This window comes from Aquarana catesbeiana, linkage group LG04, assembly GCF_042186555.1.
Source record: "Aquarana catesbeiana isolate 2022-GZ linkage group LG04, ASM4218655v1, whole genome shotgun sequence".
Taxonomy (NCBI): Eukaryota; Metazoa; Chordata; class Amphibia; order Anura; family Ranidae; genus Aquarana; species Aquarana catesbeiana.
Genome location: NC_133327.1, coordinates 112159507 through 112182374, shown reverse-complemented (window position 1 = coordinate 112182374; position 22868 = coordinate 112159507). Strand labels below are relative to the sequence as shown.

Here is a 22868-nt window from a genome sequence, read left to right as displayed (position 1 = left end):
CTGGTTCAACCAATTACCTTCAGAAGTCACATAATTAGTGAAGTGATGTCCACCTGTGTTCAATCCAAGTGTCACATGATCTGTCATTACATATACACAGCTTTTTGAAAGGCCCCGGAGGCTGCAACACCGAAAGCAAGAGGCACCACTAACCAAACACTGCCACGAAGACCAAGGAACTCTCCAAACAAGTAAGGGACAATGTTGTTGAGAAGTACAAGTCAGGGTTAGGTTATAAAAAATATCCAAATCTCTGATGATCCCTAGGTGCACCATCAAATCTATCATAATGGAAAGAACATGGCACAACAGCAAACCTGCCAAGACCACACCACACCAAAACTCACGTATCGGGCAAGGAGGGCATTAATCAGAGAGGCAGAACAGAGACCTAAGGTAACCCTGGAGGAGCTGCAGAGTTCCACAGCAGAGATTGGAGTATATGTACATAGGACGACAATAAGCCGTACGCTCCATAGAGTTGGGCATTATGGCAGAGTGACCAGAAGAAAGCCATTACTTTCAGCAAAAAACAAAATGGCATGTTTTGAGTTTGCGAAAAGGCATGTTGGAGACTCCCAAAATCTATGGAGGGAGGTGCTCTGAGAAAGAAAGAAAATGCTATGTCTGGCGCAAACCCAACATATCACATCACCCAAAGAACACCATCCCCACAGTGATAAATGATGGCGGCAGCATCATGCTGTGGGGATGTTTTTCAGCAGTCGGGACTGCGAAACTGGTCAGAGTTGAGGGAAAGATGGATGGTGCTAAATACAGGAATATTCTTGCGCACAACCTGTACCACTCTGTGTGTGATTTAAGGCTAGGACAAAGGTTCACCTTCCAGCAGGACAATCACCCCAAACACACTGCTAAAGCAACACTTGATTGGTTTAAGGGAAAACATGTAAATGTGTTGGAATGGGCTAGTCAAAGCCCAGACCTCAATCCAATAGAAAATCTGTGGTCAGACTTAAAGATGTTCACAAGCGCAAACCATCCAACTTGAAGGAGCTGGAGCAGTATTGCAAGGAGGAATGGGCAAAAATCCCAGTGGTAAGATGTCACAAGCTCATAGAGACTTATCCAAAGCGACTTGGAGCTGTGATAGCCGCAAAAGGTGGCTCTACAAAGTATTGACTTTAGAGGGTGAATATAAAACATATTCAAAGATTCAAAGTTGTGGGTATGTTCTGTAAATTAAATTATGCAAATCATCAAACAATCCATGTTAATTCTAGGTTGTGAGGCAACAAAACACGAAAAATGCCAAGGGGGTGAAAACCTTTTCAAGGCACTGTAAATGTGCATGTTTGTATTATGAGCAAATTCAGTACCATTCTGTCCAGGAAATCTAATTAAACCTCACTTTAGGGCCATTGCTTGCCAAGGCAGGAGTAGAATTACAATATTTGATTGATTGTATCTGCATTTTCAGGTTCACCTTGGACAGAGGACGAAAGGTTGTTGAGTCTTATGCCCTGTACACACAATAGGATTTTCCGATGGAAAATGTGTAATAGGACCTTGTTGTTGCTGTGTAGGCTCCATCACACATTTTCCATAGGAATTTCCGACACACAAAGGTTGAGAGCTTGCTATAAAATTTTCCGACAACAAAATCCGTTGTCGGAAATTCCAATCGTGTGTACACAAATCCGACGCACAAAGTGCCACGCATGTTCAGAATAAATTAAGAGACAAAAGCTATTGGTTACTGCCCCGTTTATAGTCCTGACGTACGTGTTTTACGTCACCGCGTTCAGAACAATCGGATTTTACAACAACTTTGTGCAACCGTGTGTATGCAAGACAAGTTTGAGCCAACATCCGTTGGAAAAAATCCATGGATTTTGTTGTTGGAATGACCGATCAATGTCCGTCCGTGTGTACAGGGCATTAGACAGTAGTTGATTTTCCAGTACTCTAATGGGGCCACTTCAGTCTTGACACTGGGAATTATTTAGTGTCATAGCCCTAGGAAAACAGGGTAGTGGCTGTGAATTACAAAACATATGTACCTTTGTGGTAAAATCGGAAATGTAAGTTTCATATGTACTAAGTAATAGACAATAAAGCGGTTGTATGAGAACTCTGCACTAGTGTAGTCCTTCTAAATCTGCATCTTCCATTACAAGCTTCAGTGATATGAGTGCAAATGTGTTAGCTTTAAAAGTCCAGAGAAGTGCCTAAGCAGAACAGTTACTGCCTCTTGACACTCAACCATAATCTGAACATCATGGGGCCTATTTATAAACAGGTGGTATAATAAAATGTGCATGTCATTTCCTCATAGATCAATTTTAGAAACCTGAATGCTAATCTTTTTTCACAACATTCTTATGGAATCGCACAGATGTCTGGCCTTCTGGAAAAACAGTGAAGTGGACAATTTTGAATAAAGCTGCTTTTAAGAAAAGTGATTTTTTTTTTTTTAGTAAAAAAAAAAAAGTAGGGGGGGAACCATTCCAATGGCTCTCATTATGAATGTAATTTATTTCAAATACATACAGACAAATTGTAAAAAAGGTGGCCATCTGAAAGGGTTTCAGCTGGCAAAATTCCCTATTATAAAACCATCAACTCTTTTTTTTATAACAAAGATACAAAATCTGTAAAATAACAAACTTTCACCAAAAGTGATTTACATGGCTAATGGACCCTTCAGGAAAAAAACATTAGTTTATTTTGGAATATCTGAAAATATAAGCTAATCAAAGCTATTTTTATTCCCAAAATAGAAATAGGTCCCAGGCTTTTATTTAGTAATTTATCCTCTTTACCTTCCTAAAGGTCCTATGGCCACTGTGAAATTCCCTCCGAGGGTGAGGTTGCCACCTTTGGCAAAAGCTTCTACTGCTCTTTTGTGATTTAAGATGACAACTAAATCAGACACCTGTTGTAAAGATACATAAAAAAAAACCAATTACTCCATCTTAGTGGCTTTTTAAGTTTAAACACAGACTAATCCAACCATATGACAAGTATTTGCTGACAAGGTACAAGTTTGTTACAAGGTGGAAGTGTGACAATAAATAGTACCTAATATTTGTTTATTAATTAATATGTCAATATTTTGATTTGATCAAATATTTAGAAACATTCTAGAATATTCAGGATTTTTTTAGGGAGTTCGAGAAGGGTTAGCGCTCAACGGGTTAAAAAGAATATGCCAATTCAATGGGATCCCAAACCAACATTTATTTAGGATACAATAAAACTTGTGAAGAAGTTCCAATCATAGTTTTGTTAAAAAGTCATACAGTACCACTGGAGACCACCGGGGATGTGAGGAGCTGGCGACATTCAGGATTGCTGACTGTGGAGCAAGGGGGCGCCAATAGCCGTGCTGTACAGGATGGATACAGAGGGGTGTGTAGACCACTGGCCAGAGAAGGAATGGTGGATTGGCGCAGGGAGCCGCAAACTGCAGGATGGTGCTTGGCCGCTGTCAACCGGGAATGATCTGTAGACCTGCTGTCACTGACACTGGACATGTGGAGGGTACTGGCCATCATGACCATCAGTAGTGATGCGGGACTCAAGCTCCCACGAGCTGACGGCGGCTTCAAAACCATCCCGCATCCTAGTGCGGCTCCCGACTCTGAGTTGAGCGAGTAGATACATGGTCATGGAACTTTAAATGAGGCATATCACAAAATAAAATTACAAAAATAGAAAATGTATTATAACGTTTATTCAGAAATTCATCGTATAAGCACAATTCATGTTTAGCAAAATACATGGTACAGAATAAAAATAGAATGATGAAAATTATAGCTGGAGCAAGTAGAGACGGCTGATCTGCCCTCCTTACTTCCAGTGTCAGTGACGCTGAGTCTACAGATCATTCCTGGTTGACAGTGGCCAAGCACCATCCCGTAATTTGCGTAATCCACCATTCCTTCTCCGGCCAGTGGTCTGCACACCCCTCTGGATCCATCTTGCACAGCATGGCTATTGGCCCCCATGCTCCACGGTCGGCAATCCTGGATGTCGGCAGCTCCTCACATCCCCAGTGGTCTCCAGTGGTACTGCATGGCTTTTTAACAAAGCTATGATTGGAACTTTTTCACAAGTTTTATGGTATCCTAAATAAATGTTGGTTTATTTTACTTTGGGATGCCATTGAATTGGCATTTTCTTTTTTACCCATTGAGCGCTGACCCTTCTCGAACTCCCTACAAGTTACATTTCCAAGATTTATTTTGGTTAGCTGCACTGGGCTCAGTCAATATCCCATGAATTAATTCAAGTCTTCTGTCATGTTCCATGGGTTAGCACTTGACGATTTTTTTGTGTTTTTTGTTACCATACAGGATTTTTTAGGCAATAACTATACTGACTGTGAACATTTATAATGAGAAGATGGGTGACCAGTCAAAACATCAGCCAGTCATAGAACAATTAACTGTTTGCATGATGCAGTGGCTTGATCCCAGAGTGGGATGTAACTCTGAGTCCATACCAATGCAGAGAACCGGCGACCTTGTATATGGCAGATGTCAATTAGATATCTGCATGGAAAAGAGCTGTGTACAGCGATGCCTTTTTTCTGTCTGGGTCAGTATGACCTACGGCAACATGCCCACATAACAGTATTAGCAAGGGATGGCATATCAGTATATAATAAAAGGCCACTAATGAACACAACTGAAAATATTATTTTTTTTTGCAAGCTAATGACTGAACACATGCATTACTCAACAGACAAACAGACAAATACTGGGTGCAACTGATTTGTTCCAAGCGTAACTCCAAGTGTAACTCGATGGGATATGATTGGCAGAATCATCGATGCAAGTGATTTATAAGGACTGACATAACATCAAGTGTCATTTAGATCCCTGTCAGAATCAGTGACCTTATCACCGCAATCGGAGGCTCTGGCTTTTCTGTTTTTTGTGCAATAAACTGCTTCAAATCACATTTTAGGCTTGATTCACAGCTTCGATACATTAAAAAAAAAAAAAGTAGAAGTCCTTTAAAACCTGCATTGTTGTGTGCTGGCAGCCTATAAAATAAACGGGCTTACTTTAAGGCATTTTAAAGTGTGTGCAGTGACGCACTGGAAAAATATGAATCTAGCATAAAAGTATATGTAAAACCATTGTAGCTTACCAGTCATTAAGTGAAGTTTCAGTTTTTTTTTTCTACCTAATAATTATTGATATATTTTCATTAATTTCCATAACATCAAGTGGATGTGTTTTGTAGTACATAGTGTTCTGTGGTATAAACATGCACTGGTCACCCCCATACTTAAAAAGCCGTCTTTGGACCCTACCAATCCTAACAACTTATGCCCCATTTCCTTGCTCCCCCTTTCCTCTAAACTCCTTGAATTCCTGGTTTACAACCAACTGAGTGACCACCTCATTAAGAATAACCTTCTTGATCCCCTTCAATCTGGATTTCGCCCACAACACTCCACAGAAACTGCTCTTTTAAAACTCACAAATGACCTACTAACTGCAAAAACCAATTGACACTATTCTGTACTCCTACTTCTGGACCTTTCAGCTGCCTTTGATACGGTTGACCACCCCCTCCTCCTCAAAAAACTTTACTCCCTTGGTCTCTGTGACTGTGCTCTTCAGTGGCTCTCATCTTACCTATCCCAACGCACCTTCAGTGTCACTTACAATTCTACTTCCTCCACTCCTCTTCCCTTCTCCATTGGGGTCACCCAAGGTTCTGTTCTTGGACCTCTTTTATTTTCAATCTACTTCCCTGGGTCAGCTGCCTCTCACGGCTTTCAATATCATTTCTACGCTGACGACACACAAATTTATCTCTCCACCCCTCAACTCACTCCATCAGTCTCCTCACGCATCACTAACTTACTAACAGACATATCTGTATGGATGTCACACCACTTCCTCAAACTCAACTTGTCCAAAACCGAGCTTATATTTCCTCCCCCACATGCCTCTTTCCCTGACTTATCTGTCAAGAGCAATGGCACAACTATCCAACCATCCCCACATATCAGCATGCTAGGTGTTATCCTGGATTCTGAACTCTCCTTTCGGCCCCACATCTAATCACTTTCCAAAGATTGCCGCCTCAACCTCCGCAACATCTCCAAACTACGTCCCTTTCTAACCAAGGAAACCACAAAGCTCCTGATTCACTCCCTGGTTATCTCTTGCCTTGACTACTGCAACTCCCCTCCTCATTGGCTTACCTTTAAATAAACTATCCCCCCTTCAGTCCATCATGAATGCTGCTGCCAGATTCATCCACCTTACAAACCGCACAGTGTCTGCTACCCCTCTCTGCCAATCCCTCCATTGGCTGCCACTTGCCCAACAAATTAAATTCAAAATACTAACATTAAGTTACAAAGCCATCCACAACTCTGCCCCCAGCTACATCACTAACCTAGTCTCAAAATACCAACCTAATCGCCCTCTCCGTTCCTCCCAAGACCTCCTGCTCTCTAGCTCCCTCATCACCTCCTCCCATATCCGACTCCAGGACTTCTCCCGAGCCTCGCCCATCCTCTGGAATTTACAACCACAATTTGTCAGACTGTCTCCAAATTTATCTACTTTTAGGTGATCCCTGAAAACTTTCCTCTTCAGAGAAGCCTATCCTGCCTCCATCTAACAACTGCACTATTTTCTCCATTAGCTCATCCCCCACAGCTATTACCCTTTTGTATAACTTGACCCTCCCTCCTAGATTGTAAGCTCTAACGAGCAGGGCCCTCTGATTCCCCCCTGTATTGTAATTGTACTGTCTGCCCTAATGTTGTAAAGCACTGCATAAACTGTCGGTGCTATATAAATCCTGTAAAATAATAATAATAATAGTACATAGATAGAACTGGATTGGTCTGATAACACTGCTATTAGATAACTCAAGCAGAGTATACTGTACATAAACTGTTTGATTTTTTTTTTAAGTGTGCTTTATATACAGATATAACAAAATGATTATAATGGTATAATTAACAGAACAAAGGGGGCAAATTTTCATTGTTAGGGTTTACATACATGTTACTGCAAACTCCACTTTTGCTAATATAATAACAAAACATATATACAGTATATTAAATATATTTTGTAAGAGAAATAAAATTTAAAAACTACAATTCTGTTTTAATTAGCAGTCCTGAACAGTTCCTTTCAGACATTATAGCAATCTGGTGTATTTATCTGCCAAACTCCCCTAGATTTCACATTTCCTACTTGAATGATTGGCTCACTACTTTTCTCAAAAAGTGAGCAAGTCAAATTCCATACAACCTCTACTGCGGTTACATACAGTATATGGTGAACTTTTTTTCTAAGGTCTCATTCACACGGAGTGTATCATTCTGTGCCCAAAGTAAGGGCCTTGTTTACCTGCACAACGATGCACTGGTGTTCTGTGAATCCCCATACAGGCAGTCCCATTGTTGTCAATTGGGACACAGGGGCTACACTGACACATCTGCGGATCTATGGCACCAAACAAGCCCAGGGTCAAGCATGACTTAAAGCGCATCCAAAGTCAAGATAGGACTACAGAACCTCACAACATAGAGAATAGTGGTTCTGTAGTCCTCAAAGATAGCTGGGAACAATGTAATTAGGCAGAGAGTGCAGGAAGTTATCAGTTCACAAGATTTTTGGCAAGATCACATGTATTTACTACAAAAACAGGTAAAAGGACCCAATTGGATCAGTTCATAGCTAAGGTTTATATACCCTTTAACCACCTGCTTACAGGGCACTTACACCCTCTTCCTGCCCAAGCCATTTTTCAGCTTTCAGCACTCACACTTTGAATGACAATTGCGCGGTCATGCTATACTGTATCCAAACAAATTTTTTTATCATTTTCTTCACACAAATAAAGCTTTCTTTTGGTGGTATTTAATCACTGCTGGGTTTTTTATTTTTTACTAAAAAAAAAAAGAGACCAAAAATTTAGATTTTTTTTTTTTGTAACTACGTAATTTTTTTTTTTCCGTCGCTGATGTGCGCTGATGAGGCGGCACTGATAGGCTGAACTGGTGGGCATTCATGAGGCGGCACTTATGGGCACTGATTAGGTGGCATTGATGAGGAGGCACTAATATGCCACACTTATGGGCACTGATAGGTGGCATTGATATGTGGCACTGATGAGCACTGTTAGGTGGCACTAGTGGGCACTGATAGGCGAAACTGGTGGGCATTGATAGGCGGCACGGATAGGCGGTACTGATGGGTGGCACTGATGGGCGACACTGATGGGCAGCACAGATAGGCGGCACTGATAGCTAGCACTGACTTGCATCACTACTGGGCACTGATTGGTGGCACTTTTGGGCAGTGGTGGGCACTGACTGCTGGCACTGGTGGGCACTAATTGCTGGCACTGGTGGGCACTGATTGGTGACACTGGTGGGCACTTAATTGTAATCAGGGCACTGATGATCAGTGCCCTGATTACATACCTAGTTGTCCCCGTGAGGAGATGCCGCTGATTGGCTCTCCTCACACTCTGTCAGTGTGAGGCAAGGAGCGCCGATTACCTGCATCTCCGTGTTTACATGTGACCGGCTGTGATTGGACACAGCTGATCACATGGTTAAAGAGCCGTGGATGCCGCTCTTTAAAGAGATCAGGGTCGCGCCGTGTCCTAGCAACACGGCCCCCGCGGGCGCGCGAGAGCGGCCATTCTGGAACACCGTCAAATGACGGTGTCCCAGAACGAGAACCCCATCGCTCTGCCGTCATTTGACGGTGGGCGGGCGGTAACTAGTTAAGGCGGGATGGATACAATTTATACTTTGGGGTTGATTTACTAACTGGAGAGTGCAAAATTGGGTGCAGCTCTGCATAGAAACTAATCAGCTTCCAGGTTTTTTGTCAAAGCTTAAAGCGGACCTTCAGTCATTTTTTCAACTTTCCATCTATTAAATCTTCTGTCCTCGTTGTTTTAACTTTGGATAGTAATACATTTTTTTTTCTGCCAGTAAATACCTTATACAGCCCACTTCCTGTTTTTTGTCTGGAAAAAAGCCTAGGCTTATGACATCATGCACAGCTCTCTCTAACTCTCGTGCGGGTTTACCAGGAAGGGGGGGGGAGGTGAGTCATAAGAGGGCCAATGAGAGTTGCAGGGCTACAGAACTGGAGGTGTGCCTCTGTGTGTCTGTGTAAATCCAGGAAGTGAACAGACAGCAGCTTCAGCTGCCCACAGTTAAAATGGCTGCAGCCAGACTTAGTGGAGGGAGATTTCTGTAGCATATTTGGCAAGTGCAGAATCACAGTATATATAAAACAATTTGCAAAGAGGTTGGATGGAAGCTTCAGAATGGCAAAGATGTGTTTTATTACAAATTATGTGAGCAGACTACAGTTCCTCTTTAAAGTACAACTACAGGCAGCCTATTCATTTTTTGTGAATCATTACCAAAGTTCATGAAAATTACATAAATTAAATGTAATAAATAAAATAATGATGACTTCAGCATATACCTTTAATTACTTACTGTAACCTGCCCTCTGAGCCTGTGCCACTGGATTCAGATAGTGATGCTGGGAGGAGTCTTGCAGAGCTAGCATGTCATTGCCTTTCACTCTGTGTCTCCCACAGGGAACTACAGTTCCCATGATTCATTCGGCAGTGGACAGTGGCATAGACGAGACATGGGCAGGGCATAGGAAGACTCAATGTGACAAGAGTGGGCGGAGCCCTGGTGTGTCTTTTAGGTTGATTGGCACACTGGTGCTTTCTAAGGAAAGGAAGCAACAACCCCTAATGATGTCACACCACCATGCTGTAGTCTCTTAACAACGGCATAACGCAAAAGGGGACAATGGAAAGATTTGGAAAATGAGGAAGCTTTGCTGTCTCTACAATAAAAGGAAGCTGACAAGCTGGAGGGGGAGCAGGTAAATTTCTCTATCTACTTGCATTCAGATTACAAACAAAGGCAGACATACTTTACATCCTATTTACTTTTAGCACATATTGATTTTTAATATTTGACCTTAGTTCTACTTTAATTAACCGCTTGCCGCCCGCTGGCTGTCATATGGCGGCCAGGCGGCACGGCTCTCGTTCTGGGAGGGCGTCTTATGATGCCCTCGCCTTCCCAGCCCACCAGGGGGTGCGTGATTGCCGCCGTGTCACTGGGCACCCGATGCGCGTGCCCGATTGCCTGGTAACACGGCAGGACCGTGGATCTGTCCACGTCCTGTCAGAAGAGAGGAGACCGATGTGTGTTCTCAGTATAGAGCAACATCAATCGGTCTCCTCCCCTTGTGAGTCCCCTCCCCCTTCAGTTAGAAACACACCCTAGGAACATAATTAACCCCTCGATCACCCCCCAGTGTTAACCCCTTCCCTGCCAGTCACATTTATACAGTAATCAGTGCATTTTTATAGCACGGATCGCTGTATAAATGTGAATAGTCCCAAAAATGTGTCAAAAGTGTCTGATATGTCTGCCACAATATTGCAGTCACAATAAAAATCGCAGATCGCCGCCATTACTAATAGAAAAAAAAAATTATAAAAATGCTATAAATGTATCCCCTATTTTGTAGACGCTATAACTTTTGCGCAAACCAATCAATATACGCTTATTGCGATTGTTTTTTACCAAAAATATGTAGAAGAATACATATCGACCTAAACTAAGGGAAAAAATGTGTTTAAAAAAATAATAAATTGGATATTTATTATAGCAAAAAGTTACAAATATTGTGTTTTTTTAAACTTGTCACTATTCTTTTGTTTATAGCGCAAAAAATAAAAACCGCAGAGGTCAAATACCACTAAAAGAAAGCTCTATTTGTGGGGAAAAAATAATAAAAATTTCATTTGGGTACAGTGTTGCATAACCACGCAATTGTCATTCAAAGTGTACAGAGCTGAAAGCTGAAAAATGGCTTGGGCAGGAAGGGGGTGAAAGTGCACTGTATTGAGATGGTTAAACAAGCTGAAAGGGGCTGTAAACCCTCGTGTTTTTTCACCTTAATGCATCCTATGCATTAAGGTGAAAAAACTTCTAACAGTGACTTTTTATTACCAACAAATAAAATGATTTTGTACTCTTTCATCTGGTTTTTGGTCTGGTGCTCCTTTTTCTTTTCTATAGTTTCAGCTAATGCCAATCAAGGGAAGTCTTGCTGTGTGGGTGCCAACTTGCCAGAGCTATTAAGCTTGTTTGACGTTTTCCTTCATCTGACTAGCGAAGTCTAAATGTTCCCAGTTCCTCTTTTGAGTATGTTGTTCTGTAGTGCATTCTTTTATCGCTGTCTAGGTCCCTGCTGAGGAAGTTTGCCTTCTTTATTTATCCTTTTGACCACTGTCTTTGGGGAAGTGAGGGAAAATTCAAAATGTTGAGTTATCGCCAGATTGGAAGACAGTATACAGTATCTTCCAATGACGATGTTCTGGTGGCAACTAAGACCCTTTACACACTATTAGATTTTCTGCAGATTTTTGTCTTCAGATTTACCAAAACCATGTAGTACAAGGGCCTGCCTGATTGCATACAACTTGAAACTCTTAAGGTTTGACCTCATATTATATGGTTTTGGTATATCTGAAGACAAAAATCTGCAGAAAATCTAATAGTGCGTATGGTGCTTAAAGGCCTGTACACACGGTCAGAAAATCTGAAGATAAATTTTGTCCGATGAACGATCTGCTGATTTTCTATCCATTAGTATGCTGCTTTTGACAGCCGATTAAAAATTTTCGGCAGACAAAAACTGGATGTGTAGGCTTGAAAACTTTATCTGATGTGACCACAACATCTGATTTTCTTTTCATTAGTACGGTTTTCTGACAAAAAAAAAAAATCTGAAGAGCAAGACTAGGCATGCTCAGAAATGAAAGAACGCATACAAAAGAATTCAACACATTACGTCACTTCTGACGTTGAATTCTGTCGTCTGAAAATTTTCTGATTTTGATTTTTTGATTTTCGATTTGAGACCAGCATCAAACAAAAAACTGACGAAAATTTGTCCAATAATCTGACCACGCGTATAAGGCTTAAGAGTTGATTTTCTTCACTTTGAAAACATTTCTTCTCTTTTCCTGTTCTGTCACTCCTAGTAGCAGCGGTGCACAGAGTTTTTTTCTCTCTGTGCTGAGCACCACAATCTGTTCACTCAACATTGTCACTGGTTGTCATTACAGATGTGTGTGTGTGCGTGGGAATGAGCCTGCACATTGCCAGCAACAGTAATGATTTCTGCTGATAAATCTCTGCTCATTCACTGCTGTCATGACAGTGTTACAGGCTTTACAGCCACTGATTAGAAAGTGGTGACATCAGGACTTGGGAGAGGCTAAGAAAGCCTCTGACACTCCCCAGAAGTGTTGGAGTTGGAAGAAAAGTTTGGGGTTCCTCACGTAAAAAGTCATAGCTATTAAGTGTACCAAAGGCAGCAATACTAAGTACTAATTTTTAGCATTTTAATCATATAAGCAACCTGCAAACTGATAGGTGGTTACTGGAATACTTTAAACTTGTTCTTTATTTTTATACGAAGATGGCAGAAGTGGTATTACATAAATATAATGGTTTTAGTAGACTTATAAGGGTATAGTAATGTGGTCTGTGTCTTATAAGACAAGGCTGCTCTGCAGACCTAATCTAGTACTATCCAGAAGTCAGGTTTTATTTCATGCACATTATTTAACACACATCTAGTAATTCCAGTAGTGAACTGAAATTCTCATTAGACACTCAATGAAAAACTTAAATACACACAATTATTTAAAAAAGGAAATTGACTTCCCTTGTTCCTGGCCACCCATGCTAGTAGTATGTTATCAATCTTCTGAGAGCATTAGATAATTCACCCTGAATTTCCGCACATAACACTCCCTGAATTAATTTATATTGTCAAATAGAGACAGCTAACTAAACATATACAATTCATTTCTGTGTTATCTTTGGATACATGATCGGCTTTGAATAACATATAGCATTTGATATGCACATTATGTTCTCTGTGGATTCAAAACAAGCTTGGATATGCCTATATTTAAGGGGTCATATTTAATATAGATGTGATGAAAGAACTATTCATACAGTAAAGTGAACCTGTCAACAAATTCTACCTACCTGCTGTTTTTAACCAGTAGAACTTTAAAAAGAAGTGGTCTCCAATAGTCATTTGTAATAATCAACATCACCACTCTTAAATGGTTATTATACAACCTTACCTATCATGGACTACTTGATGGTGTATCTTTACTTGTACTCTTATCTTACCAGAGCAGAGAAAATTGAGTACTGTCCGTGATACTTTTTTTATTTTTTATCTTACCAGAGCAAAAAGGTCAGGCTGTAAGGCTTTCCCATCTCCTACATGAACTCAGTGTGTATAACAGACACTCAAAAACTCATATAAAAAGGAACTGTCAGGGTTATGAGAAAGAAAACTAAAGGCTTTGTCAACCGATAGTTTAGCCTGCCCTAGTAGCCTGGAGAGAACATAAATAATTTGCCCTGAGTTCAGAAAGAGAAAAATCAGCCCCTATGGAGATGTTACAGCCACATGCTGGGCTAACACAGTCCTGACAAGGAGAAAATAGAACTTGATAACAACACATATCTCTCCATAAAAAACATAAGGATGCAATATTCTAACAGAGTGGGGTACCCATTCTTGTTTAGTTCTATTTCAGGCTTATAGGCAAGAGTCTGTTAAAAGGAAATAAAAATTGCTTAGGAGTCTATTTATAAAAAAAAAACATCTTCGTAGAAATGCCTCAACATTTGCAGAGGTGTTCAGAGCAAATACAGGCGGTCCCCTACTTACAAACATCCGGCTTACAAACGACTCCTACTTACAAACGAAGAAAGGCAACAGGAAGTGAGAGGAAATCTACCCCCAGGAAGGGAAATTCTCTCCTATAAAAGTTATCATGGGGAAAAGCTACCTCTACTGATGCTTTATCACCAAGGCTTTGTTCCGCAACAACCCAAAATGTTCAAAATCCAATTGTCATTGGGACAGAAAGTGAGAAGAAATCTTCTGAACAGGGGCACAGACAGAAAAACAAACGTTACAGGGGTGTTAACCCTTCCCTATATTATCCAAAAAGCTTAAAAATTGTTTTTTTGGCTGGAGCTACACTTTACCTGTTAAAGTGTAGCCTACAAAAATTTTATGTTACCTACAAAAATGTACCTTTTCCGACTTACAAACCGATTCAACTTAAGAACAAACCTACAGACCCCATCTTGTTTGTAACCTGTGGACTGCCGGTAATCCTCCCAAATATGTGTATTTTCTATGATTGTCAGTTACATCTAGTGACTATGACGCAGTATTTTCATGAAATACCACAAACAGGAATATACCACATTATGGCCACTAGGCAAAGCAGATGGTCATAGGAAATACATGTTAGGCACTTACAGGGATTATTTGTGACAGCTGTGCGAATGCTAAGGCATTCACTGAGAATTCTTTTTAAAAATAGACCCCTTGGTGTCTTAATTCATTTTACAGTGCAATAAAAAGTCACTCTGGACATACTGAATAATTATTTGCAGCGTTAAAAGCTCCAAGTTCCATGCAGCCTTGTGCTATATGGAGGGTGGGTTAGGCTAGATCATGGGAAAGGGGACAAAAGGAATAAGTGCATTTATCCTTTAGGCCTGTTTCACACCTATGCATTTTTTATGCTGTTTGCATTTTGCAGATTTACACTACAGAACGTGTTCTATAGGAAACTATGTTAAATGAACTGTAGTGCAAATCTGCAAAATGCAAAAAGCACTAAAAATGTATCGGTGTGAATCAGGAAGTGGAAGTAAACTCCTATGAATGATTTTTACCTATAGGTAAGCCTATAATAAGGATTACCTATAGATACTGTAAATATCTCCTAAACGTGCACAGTTTAGGAAATATTTACTTTTGATACAGCCGGTGATGTCACCACCACATGCGCTCTGAAGGAATGGCATGACCGTGCCATTTCTTCAGAGTCGTACAGTAAACAGCGACTCGTCATCACAGGCTCGGCCAATCAAGTAGCTGAAGCCCGCAAACCCGGAAAAGAAGACCAGGTGTGGATGGAAGCGCCTTCAGCAGCGATAGCGTGCCGCTGGAAAGGCTTTGTTTTCAGGTACAGCGGCTATAAAAAGTCTATACACCCCTGTTAAAATGTCAGGTTTCTGTGATGTAAAAAAATGAGACAAAGATAAATCATTTCAGGACTTTTTCCACCTTTAATGTGATCTATAAACTGTACTCAATTGAAAAACAAACTGAAATCTTTTAGGGAGGGGAAGTAAAAAAAACTAAAATAATGTGGTTGCATAAGTGTGCACACCCTCTTATAACTGGGGTTGCAGCTGTGTTCAGAGTTAAGCAATCACATTCAAACTCATGTTAAATATGAGTCAGTACACACCTGCCATAATTAAGAGTGCCTCTGATTAACCCCAAATAAAGTTCAGCTGTTCTAGTAGGTCTTTCCTGACTTTTTCTTAGACGCTTCCTACAGCAAAAGCCATGGTCCGCAGAGAGCTTCCAAAGAGAGATCTCACTGTTAAAAGGTATCAGTCAGGAGAAAGGTACAAAAGAACTTCCAAGGCATTAGATATCCCATGGATCACAGTGAAGACCGTCATCATCAAGTGGAAAAAATATGGCACAACATTGACATTACCAAGATCTGGACGACCCTCCAAAATTGATGAAGACAAGTAGGAAATTGGTCAGGGAGGCTGCCAAGAGGCCTACAGCAACAATAAAGGGGCTGCAGGAATATCTGTGACAACAATCTCCCATGTTCTTCATATGTCTGGGCTGTGGGGTAGAGTGGTAAGACAGAAGCCTTTTCTTACGTAGAAAAACATCCAAGCCCTGGCTAAATTTAGCAAAAACACATCTGAAGTCTCCCAAAAGCATGTGGGAAAATATGTTATGGTCTGATGAAACCAAGGTTGAACTTTTTTGGCTATAATTCCAAAAGAAATGTTTGGTGCAAAAACAACACTGCACATCACCAAAAGAACACCATACTCACAGTGAAGCATGGTGGGGGCAGTATCATGCTTTGGGGCTGTTATTCTTCAGTTGGAACAGGGGCCTTAGTCAAGGTAGAGGGAATTATGAACAGTTCCAAATGCCAGTCTATATTGGCACAAAACCTTCAGGCTTCTGCTAGAAAGCTGAACGTGAAGGGGAACTTCACCTTTCAGCATTAGAATGACCCAAAACATACATCCAAATCAACAAAGGAATGGCTTCACCAGAAGAAGATTAAAGTGGATGTAAACCCCAAAAATATTTTTTAAATTAGGACTCATATCTGTTACAGCAGGGGATGTCATTTCATCTGTATCCAGTCTTGCAACCTCTGATCAATCCTCTTATCTTTCTTCAGTAAGATAAAAACAGACACACAGAGAAATAGGCATCAGTTTCTTCCCCCTTGCTGTGAGTGACAGGTGATTTCCTTATCTCATGCAGAAGTGTGAGAGAGGCAGTCTGCGTACTTTACATCCCCCTCCTTTGTTCTCCAGCTTTTCCAGGATTGGCTGCTCCACACCTCAGCATGATTGGGCATGCTGAAGTCATGTGGTGACTTTCCTGGGTTTCGACTGGATGTTAGTGATCAAGGGGCATAATCCCCGAGACCAGCAGAAGTTCAGTGTAAGAAATATCAATGCCTGGCCAAGGGATGTGTAGAGGTGGGCAAGGAGTCTACTGAGATCACAATTCCACCCACCGAGCCCTGGACAACAGACCTGCCCACAGAATCCGGAGTATTGCAGGGCTCCAAACAGCTAAAGGGGAGATATTTGACAGGTAAGGATACATGCAGGGGGCAGGTATATCCTTATAGATCAGCACTATGGAAGTAATTTAGAAATGATGATAGTGGGTTTACATTCACTTTAACGTTTTGGAATGGCCCAGCCAGAGCCCAGACCTGAATCCGATTAAAAATTTGTGGGGTGATCTGATGAGGGCTGTGCCCAGGAGATGCCCTCGCAATTGACAGATTTGGAATGTTTTTGAAAAGAAGAGAGGACAAATATTGCCAAGTCAAGATGTGCAATGCTGATAGATACCCAAAAAGACTGAGTGCTTTAATACAATCAAAAGGTGCTCATTTATGCAACCATATTATTTTATTTTTACTTCCCTCCACCTAAAAGATTTCAGTTTGTTGTTCAACTGAGTTGTACAGTTTATAGGTCACATTGTAGGTGGAAAAAATTCTGGAATGACCTACATTTTAACAGGGGTGTGTAGACTTTTTATATTCACTGTAAGTTTGTTATGATGTGCTAGTATGCGATGCATACAAGCACATTATGACTTAAACTGCCCGGGCCCTGTTTTTTTTTTTTTTTTTGATGCGGTTTACTACCACTTTAATACATTTTATGCATTAAGGCAAAAAAACCCTTCTGGGTGCAACTGCCTCATCAGTCCCCCCCCTCCCCATTACCTAAACTCCATCTCGATACATGAGCGCAGCGGCTCTCTCCTCGTTGGCTCCTGCTGCTGTCAATAAGTCAGTGAGCCAATGAGGAGAGAGTGGGCAGCGGGACCGAGCTGTGCTGTATGTGTGAATAGACAATGTCCATTCACAGGAGCGCGGCTCAGCAGTTAGCCTGCTATTGTGGGCACTCAGGAGGGAGGAAGAGCCAGGATCGCTGGCGGAGGACCCAAAAAGAAGAGTATTGAGGCTGCTCTGTGCATTGCAAAGAGCAGGTAAGTATGTTTGTTATTTGCAGAAAAAAATGCAGCCCTTTAGAATCACTTGATCCTCTTGATCCTGACTTCTCTAATTAGTTGACTGCCCTAGAACAAGCATGGAAAAATAAGTTCAAACATTTTAGTCTTTACATGCTGCATAGTTGTTTCAGGTCAGAATCAAAAATACATATAAGTAAAACATTTAAAAAATGATCAGCAAAAGTCAGCAAAGGCAACCACCATATTTATATCCCCACAAGTGCCCTTTAAATGCAAGGGGGAAAAAATCATTGCTTTTTACAGTATGTACATTTAATCTTTTAACAGACTGTTCTTTTCAGTCTGCTCCGTGACTCTGTGATCCTCATTCATGCATAACAGATTAAAAAGTCTATCTAAATAAAAAAAAATGAAGAGGTTATATATTTCAGCTTACCAGTTCTTAGATATGGGGACTACACTATTTTTCAAGATTATCTCTTTTCTCACACATGCTAATGCTAAATGGTTGTCTTCGAGAATAACTAGGTTTATTGAAAAGCACTGGTGGCTGGTTGGGGGGGCAGAGACAGACCTGACCACAGACATCCCGCCTGTCGCTCCAGCCCGCCCACCATACCCACATCCCCCCTGGCTCGCTCGACCCCTGGCCTGTCAGGCCCCCCATCAGCCCTGCACTTACCCCAGGTCACGGCTGTGGTGGCGGCTTCCCCCCTCCGTCTCCTCCGTGTCCCGTCCTTTGCTTCTCCTCCCAGCTAATAGGGTCTTTGGACTCCCGGCCAATGGGGTCTCAGGACCGTTTCCTGATTGGCCGGGAGGAGAAACAGGAAGACATTAGCGAATGTCACAAAACAGGGTGGACTCAGGGCACAGTACTCTGCACCCCGAGCCCACCCTTTTTAAAAGACAATTAGAGCCTCCAGCTCTAATCACGAAAATGGAATCCATGCGTCCAGCGCCCTGCATGTAGATTAGGGGCTAAGCGCATTGATTGGGGGGTGGCGCCCCTAATGAGCGGTCGCCACTGTTGAAAAGAGTTTGTAAAAAATGAAAAAGAAAAACACTGGAACATGTTACAGTTATAAAGTAACATGAATCACGTGTCTTAGGGAGTCTATTTATAAAACATTTGCATAGCCATTCCTCCAGTAAATCTGCATGCACATTTGTTTCTTTAGGCTATTTTTTCTTCTAAATGAATGTTCCTCCATTATGGGTATTTGTAAAATACCACATTATGGTCATTAGCTGGAGATGATGATCATAGGAAGTACATATATGTTCAAAACAAGAAAAACAATTTAACACAATTCTAGACCATTGGTTATATTTATTTGGTAATTTCCTCTATTGGTCAAAGCCAGCGACAATGGAGCAAGATTGTACCATGGCCTTTGGAAGATGGATTACCACATTTGACTAGGCCAATTAGATGCTATCACGATCTATTGGAGGGGATGAGGAAGGAGTTTTAGAGGAGGAAATGCTGAGATCAGGTTGTTTTGGTCCCAGTACTAGCCTCTGCTACTTGATCTCCCCATCTGAAGATAAATCTGAGCGGTATGGTGCTGAACCCAGAAGCCAGTAGGTCCACATCTGGCACCCCCACCTGTAACAGAAGTTCTAAAAGACCTCCTGTTAAAAGACCATTCTCATGAATCTAAGCATTGCTGTCTGAGATAATCTGCTTACCAACTGCCTGGAATCTAAATGGTGGACAGCGCTGGAACGAGATTTCCTGCCCAAGATAGAATTTCCTCTGCTTCTCTTGCCATATCCAGATCGGATGGCCCTGGAGTCAAGAGGTCCAGTGATTTAGGGACAACCAAATCACCTGAAAGTCCCCTGCACTGAGAAGACATCTAGGACTCCTTCTAAGTCTATCAGGCTGACATCCATTGTAAGTATCTTCTAAGATAACAGAATAAGGGATTTCCCTTGCTCTAGAGTTGAATTCCTGAGCCACCAGGCCAGAGATAACCAGGCATATCAATTTGCCCAGAGATTGCACCTTCTTTTCCCACTTAGACAGAATGTTGAGTTGTAGGAGTCTAAAGCGGAAGTGAGCATACAAAAATGTCCTGAACGAAGTTACCATCAAACCCAGTACTCTAAATGTAGATGTAAGTAAATGAATGGCCAGAGCACCTGCTGCCATTTTTTTGCACCCCATTTTTTGTGCATAGTTGAGTCGTATAGCCTTGTTTCCATGTCCTATGCATGAAAACAGGAACTGGGGTGTAGAAAAATCACAGCAAGTTCTCTGGACTGAGGAGTCAAAATTTGAAATACTTGGCTATAGCAAAAGACAGTTTATTCCCCAAAGGGCTGGAGAGCGGTACAATAATGAGTCTCTGTAGGCAACAGTGAAGCATGGTGGAGGTTCCTTGCAAGCTTGGGGCTGCATGGCTGCAAATGGAGTTGGAGATTTGGTCAAGATCAATGGTGTCTTCAATGCTGAGAAATATAGGCAGATACTTATCCATCATGCCATAATTTTAGGGAGGTGCGTGAATGGCCCCAAATTTATTTTGCAGCAGACAACAACCTTAAACATGCAGCCAATGTCATTAAGAACATTCTTCAATGTAAAGAAGAACAAGGAGTCCTAAAAGTGATGGTTTTGCTCCGGCAGAGCCGTGATCTCAACATTAACGAGTATGTCTGGGATTACATGAAGAGACAGAAGGATTTGAGGTGGACTATATCCACAGATTATCTGTGGTTAGTTCTCCAAAATGTATGGAACAATCTACCTGCCGAGTTCGATCAAAAACTGTGTACAAGTGTGCCTAGAAGGATTGAAGTTGTTTTGAAGGCAAAGGGTTGTCACACCAAATATTGATTTGATTCGGATTTCTCTTCTGTTCATTTAATTTAGATTTTGTTAATTGAGGCACTCTAATACAGGAGGTGTGTTACTAACCAGATCACTAGGTAAAAACAGAGGGAAAAAGCCTAAAAAAAAAAAAAAAAATGAATGTAGCCACCACATCTAAGGATATTGGTAAGCTGAAAATGTATACATTTTTTTATTTTGGGTTTATTACTGTTTTAATTTAAAACATCACAAAGCAGCTACTGAGAGCAGGGGAGGTCAATGGACAGAGGTGACTGGGTTGCTGAAGGTGGTAGCAAGGAGTAACTGAGGTGAAAACCACATGTCCCTTGCAATTGGAGGGAAATTCTGCCTTACACTGAAAGAGGTGGGAACAGAATGTGTAGAGCATGTTATCCCTCTCTGTAAGATCAACAGAACAAAGGGAAAATGGTAGCACTTAATAGTAGCAGAAGTAATAGTTTTGAATATTCAGCATGCATAGGAGCAGAAAGCTCTCAGAGACTTACCACGGTGTGGGAAATACAGAGCACTTAACGCCAGGCCTTAACAAAGCCGTCAATCTGAAGCCCTTCTTACCAGGCTTCTCCTCTGGAGGCTTCGATAAAGATTTATAATCTCTTTTCCAATTTTCTATACATATTCTCCTCGGTCTGATCATTTTTTCATCAATTTTTTGGAGTGGTTATATCCATTTCTAACTACATATATATATTTTCTGTATTATTGGATGAATATGTATCTCTGTACAGCACTTGTTGGGATCTTTTGTGATCACACTTCCCTTGTGACTCCATGATTGGAATCTTTGTGTGTTCCAAAAACTAGCAACTGTATATGTACTATGTGTCCTATCTATTGTTTTTAGGTGTGTTACTTGTATATTGCATTTTGTACTTTAATAAAATTTGTATATTTTTTATATACTTTGGTACTTCTTCAGCTATCCCTATACTCTTTACCCCTACCCGTACAATCCCCAGCGCATTCCTCTCCAAATTGAAATACAGAGCACTCTTCAGCTTACACAATACATAGGGGACTAGAAAGCACCACAAGTAGAGCTCAATTCTTGGGCGTATTTACCTAGAAGTCCTCAGAGCCCGGGTTACACCAGAGGCTATGCCACAGCTCTGGACCTGTAACACACTCTATGGCTAACTAGCAGTAGCTGAAAGAATGGGATGTGCCACAATCAGAGCCCAGTGCCTAAAGTTCAAATTACAGGCAGGCTCCACCATCTTCAGTTCGGTAAGGTTTAGGTATGGCCCCCAACATGCTCATGCTGGTGAGGATTACCCCATCTAAAGCATGAAGAGAGTGGAAGAGTTAAACCTGGCTAGGCAACAGCTTTTTTTGCTTTCCTCCTGAGGGTGGCTGTATAACCCAATTGTGTATGAATTACTACTGACCGTGTGCCTCTTAATACATGATACAGAAATTGAGTTTTAAATTACAGTAACTGTGCAATGTTGCTTATGAAAGATTTACAATTACAGCAACTACCGGTAATCACATTTATATATAATAGAATACCTTTTTTTCCAAATCCTCTATACATATAATGAGTTATAATATATTTTATATTTATTAAATATATTCCACGTGTATAAAAAAAAAAAGGTGTTCAAAATCTTACAAAGTCTTTAGAAAGCAGCCACAGCTTAAGTAGAAAAGCCTGCCCCCTGCCATAATGTGTAAGAGTAGGACCCTTACTCTCTGTGTAGCAGCGGTGGTCTCTCTGCAGAGATCCAACAAGCTTCATGTTGAGTCAGAGCAGAAACTTTCCAATTAGCAGGGAGCATGCGCTTTGCTAATTGTAGACCTATAATCTTACTTAGCATGTCTCTGAAGATAGACCTTCTCTACAGCATGCTGCCAACAGATAGGATTTAAGGGCTATCCCAGCAAGGCTAATAACAACCTTGCTGGAATGGATAACAAAGCATAGCAAAAGGCATAAAAAAGTCACCTTTTCTAAGGAGAATATTGCCCCAGGCTATCTCCAGCCCCGGTTACATGTCTGAAGCATATAAGAAAGTGTTTGGCTTTTGGTGACATGGCCAGACTTAAGCCCCATGCACACGATCAGAAAATTGCATGAAAAATAACGCTTTTGAAACGGATCGTTAGTACAGAGCTTTCTAGAGCCGATCATGATAGTTCATCCGATATTATCCGATCGGACATGCATTAAAAAAAATTTCAGACGATGCCAGATCGTACGACTTTCGTTTAATCAGCACAGTTGTCGTTCGAAAATGCAATACTAAAACAAAACAATGCATTACATCACTTACAAATTTTTATTCTGTCGTACAAGAATTTTCATGACTTTAGAA

General features: G+C 41.1%; 1 protein-coding gene across 3 annotated transcripts in view; it reads right to left on the bottom strand.

Moving 5' to 3' along the window:
• SH3YL1 (SH3 and SYLF domain containing 1) overlaps nucleotides 1-22868 on the bottom strand; it is a 264690-nt gene that overhangs the window by 130362 nt on the left and 111460 nt on the right. For all 3 annotated transcript variants that reach the window (XM_073625460.1, XM_073625461.1, XM_073625462.1), the window contains exon 5: nucleotides 2787-2899. In XM_073625460.1, the coding sequence (XP_073481561.1) occupies nucleotides 2787-2899 (113 nt within the window). The remainder of the gene's footprint in view (nucleotides 1-2786; nucleotides 2900-22868) is intronic.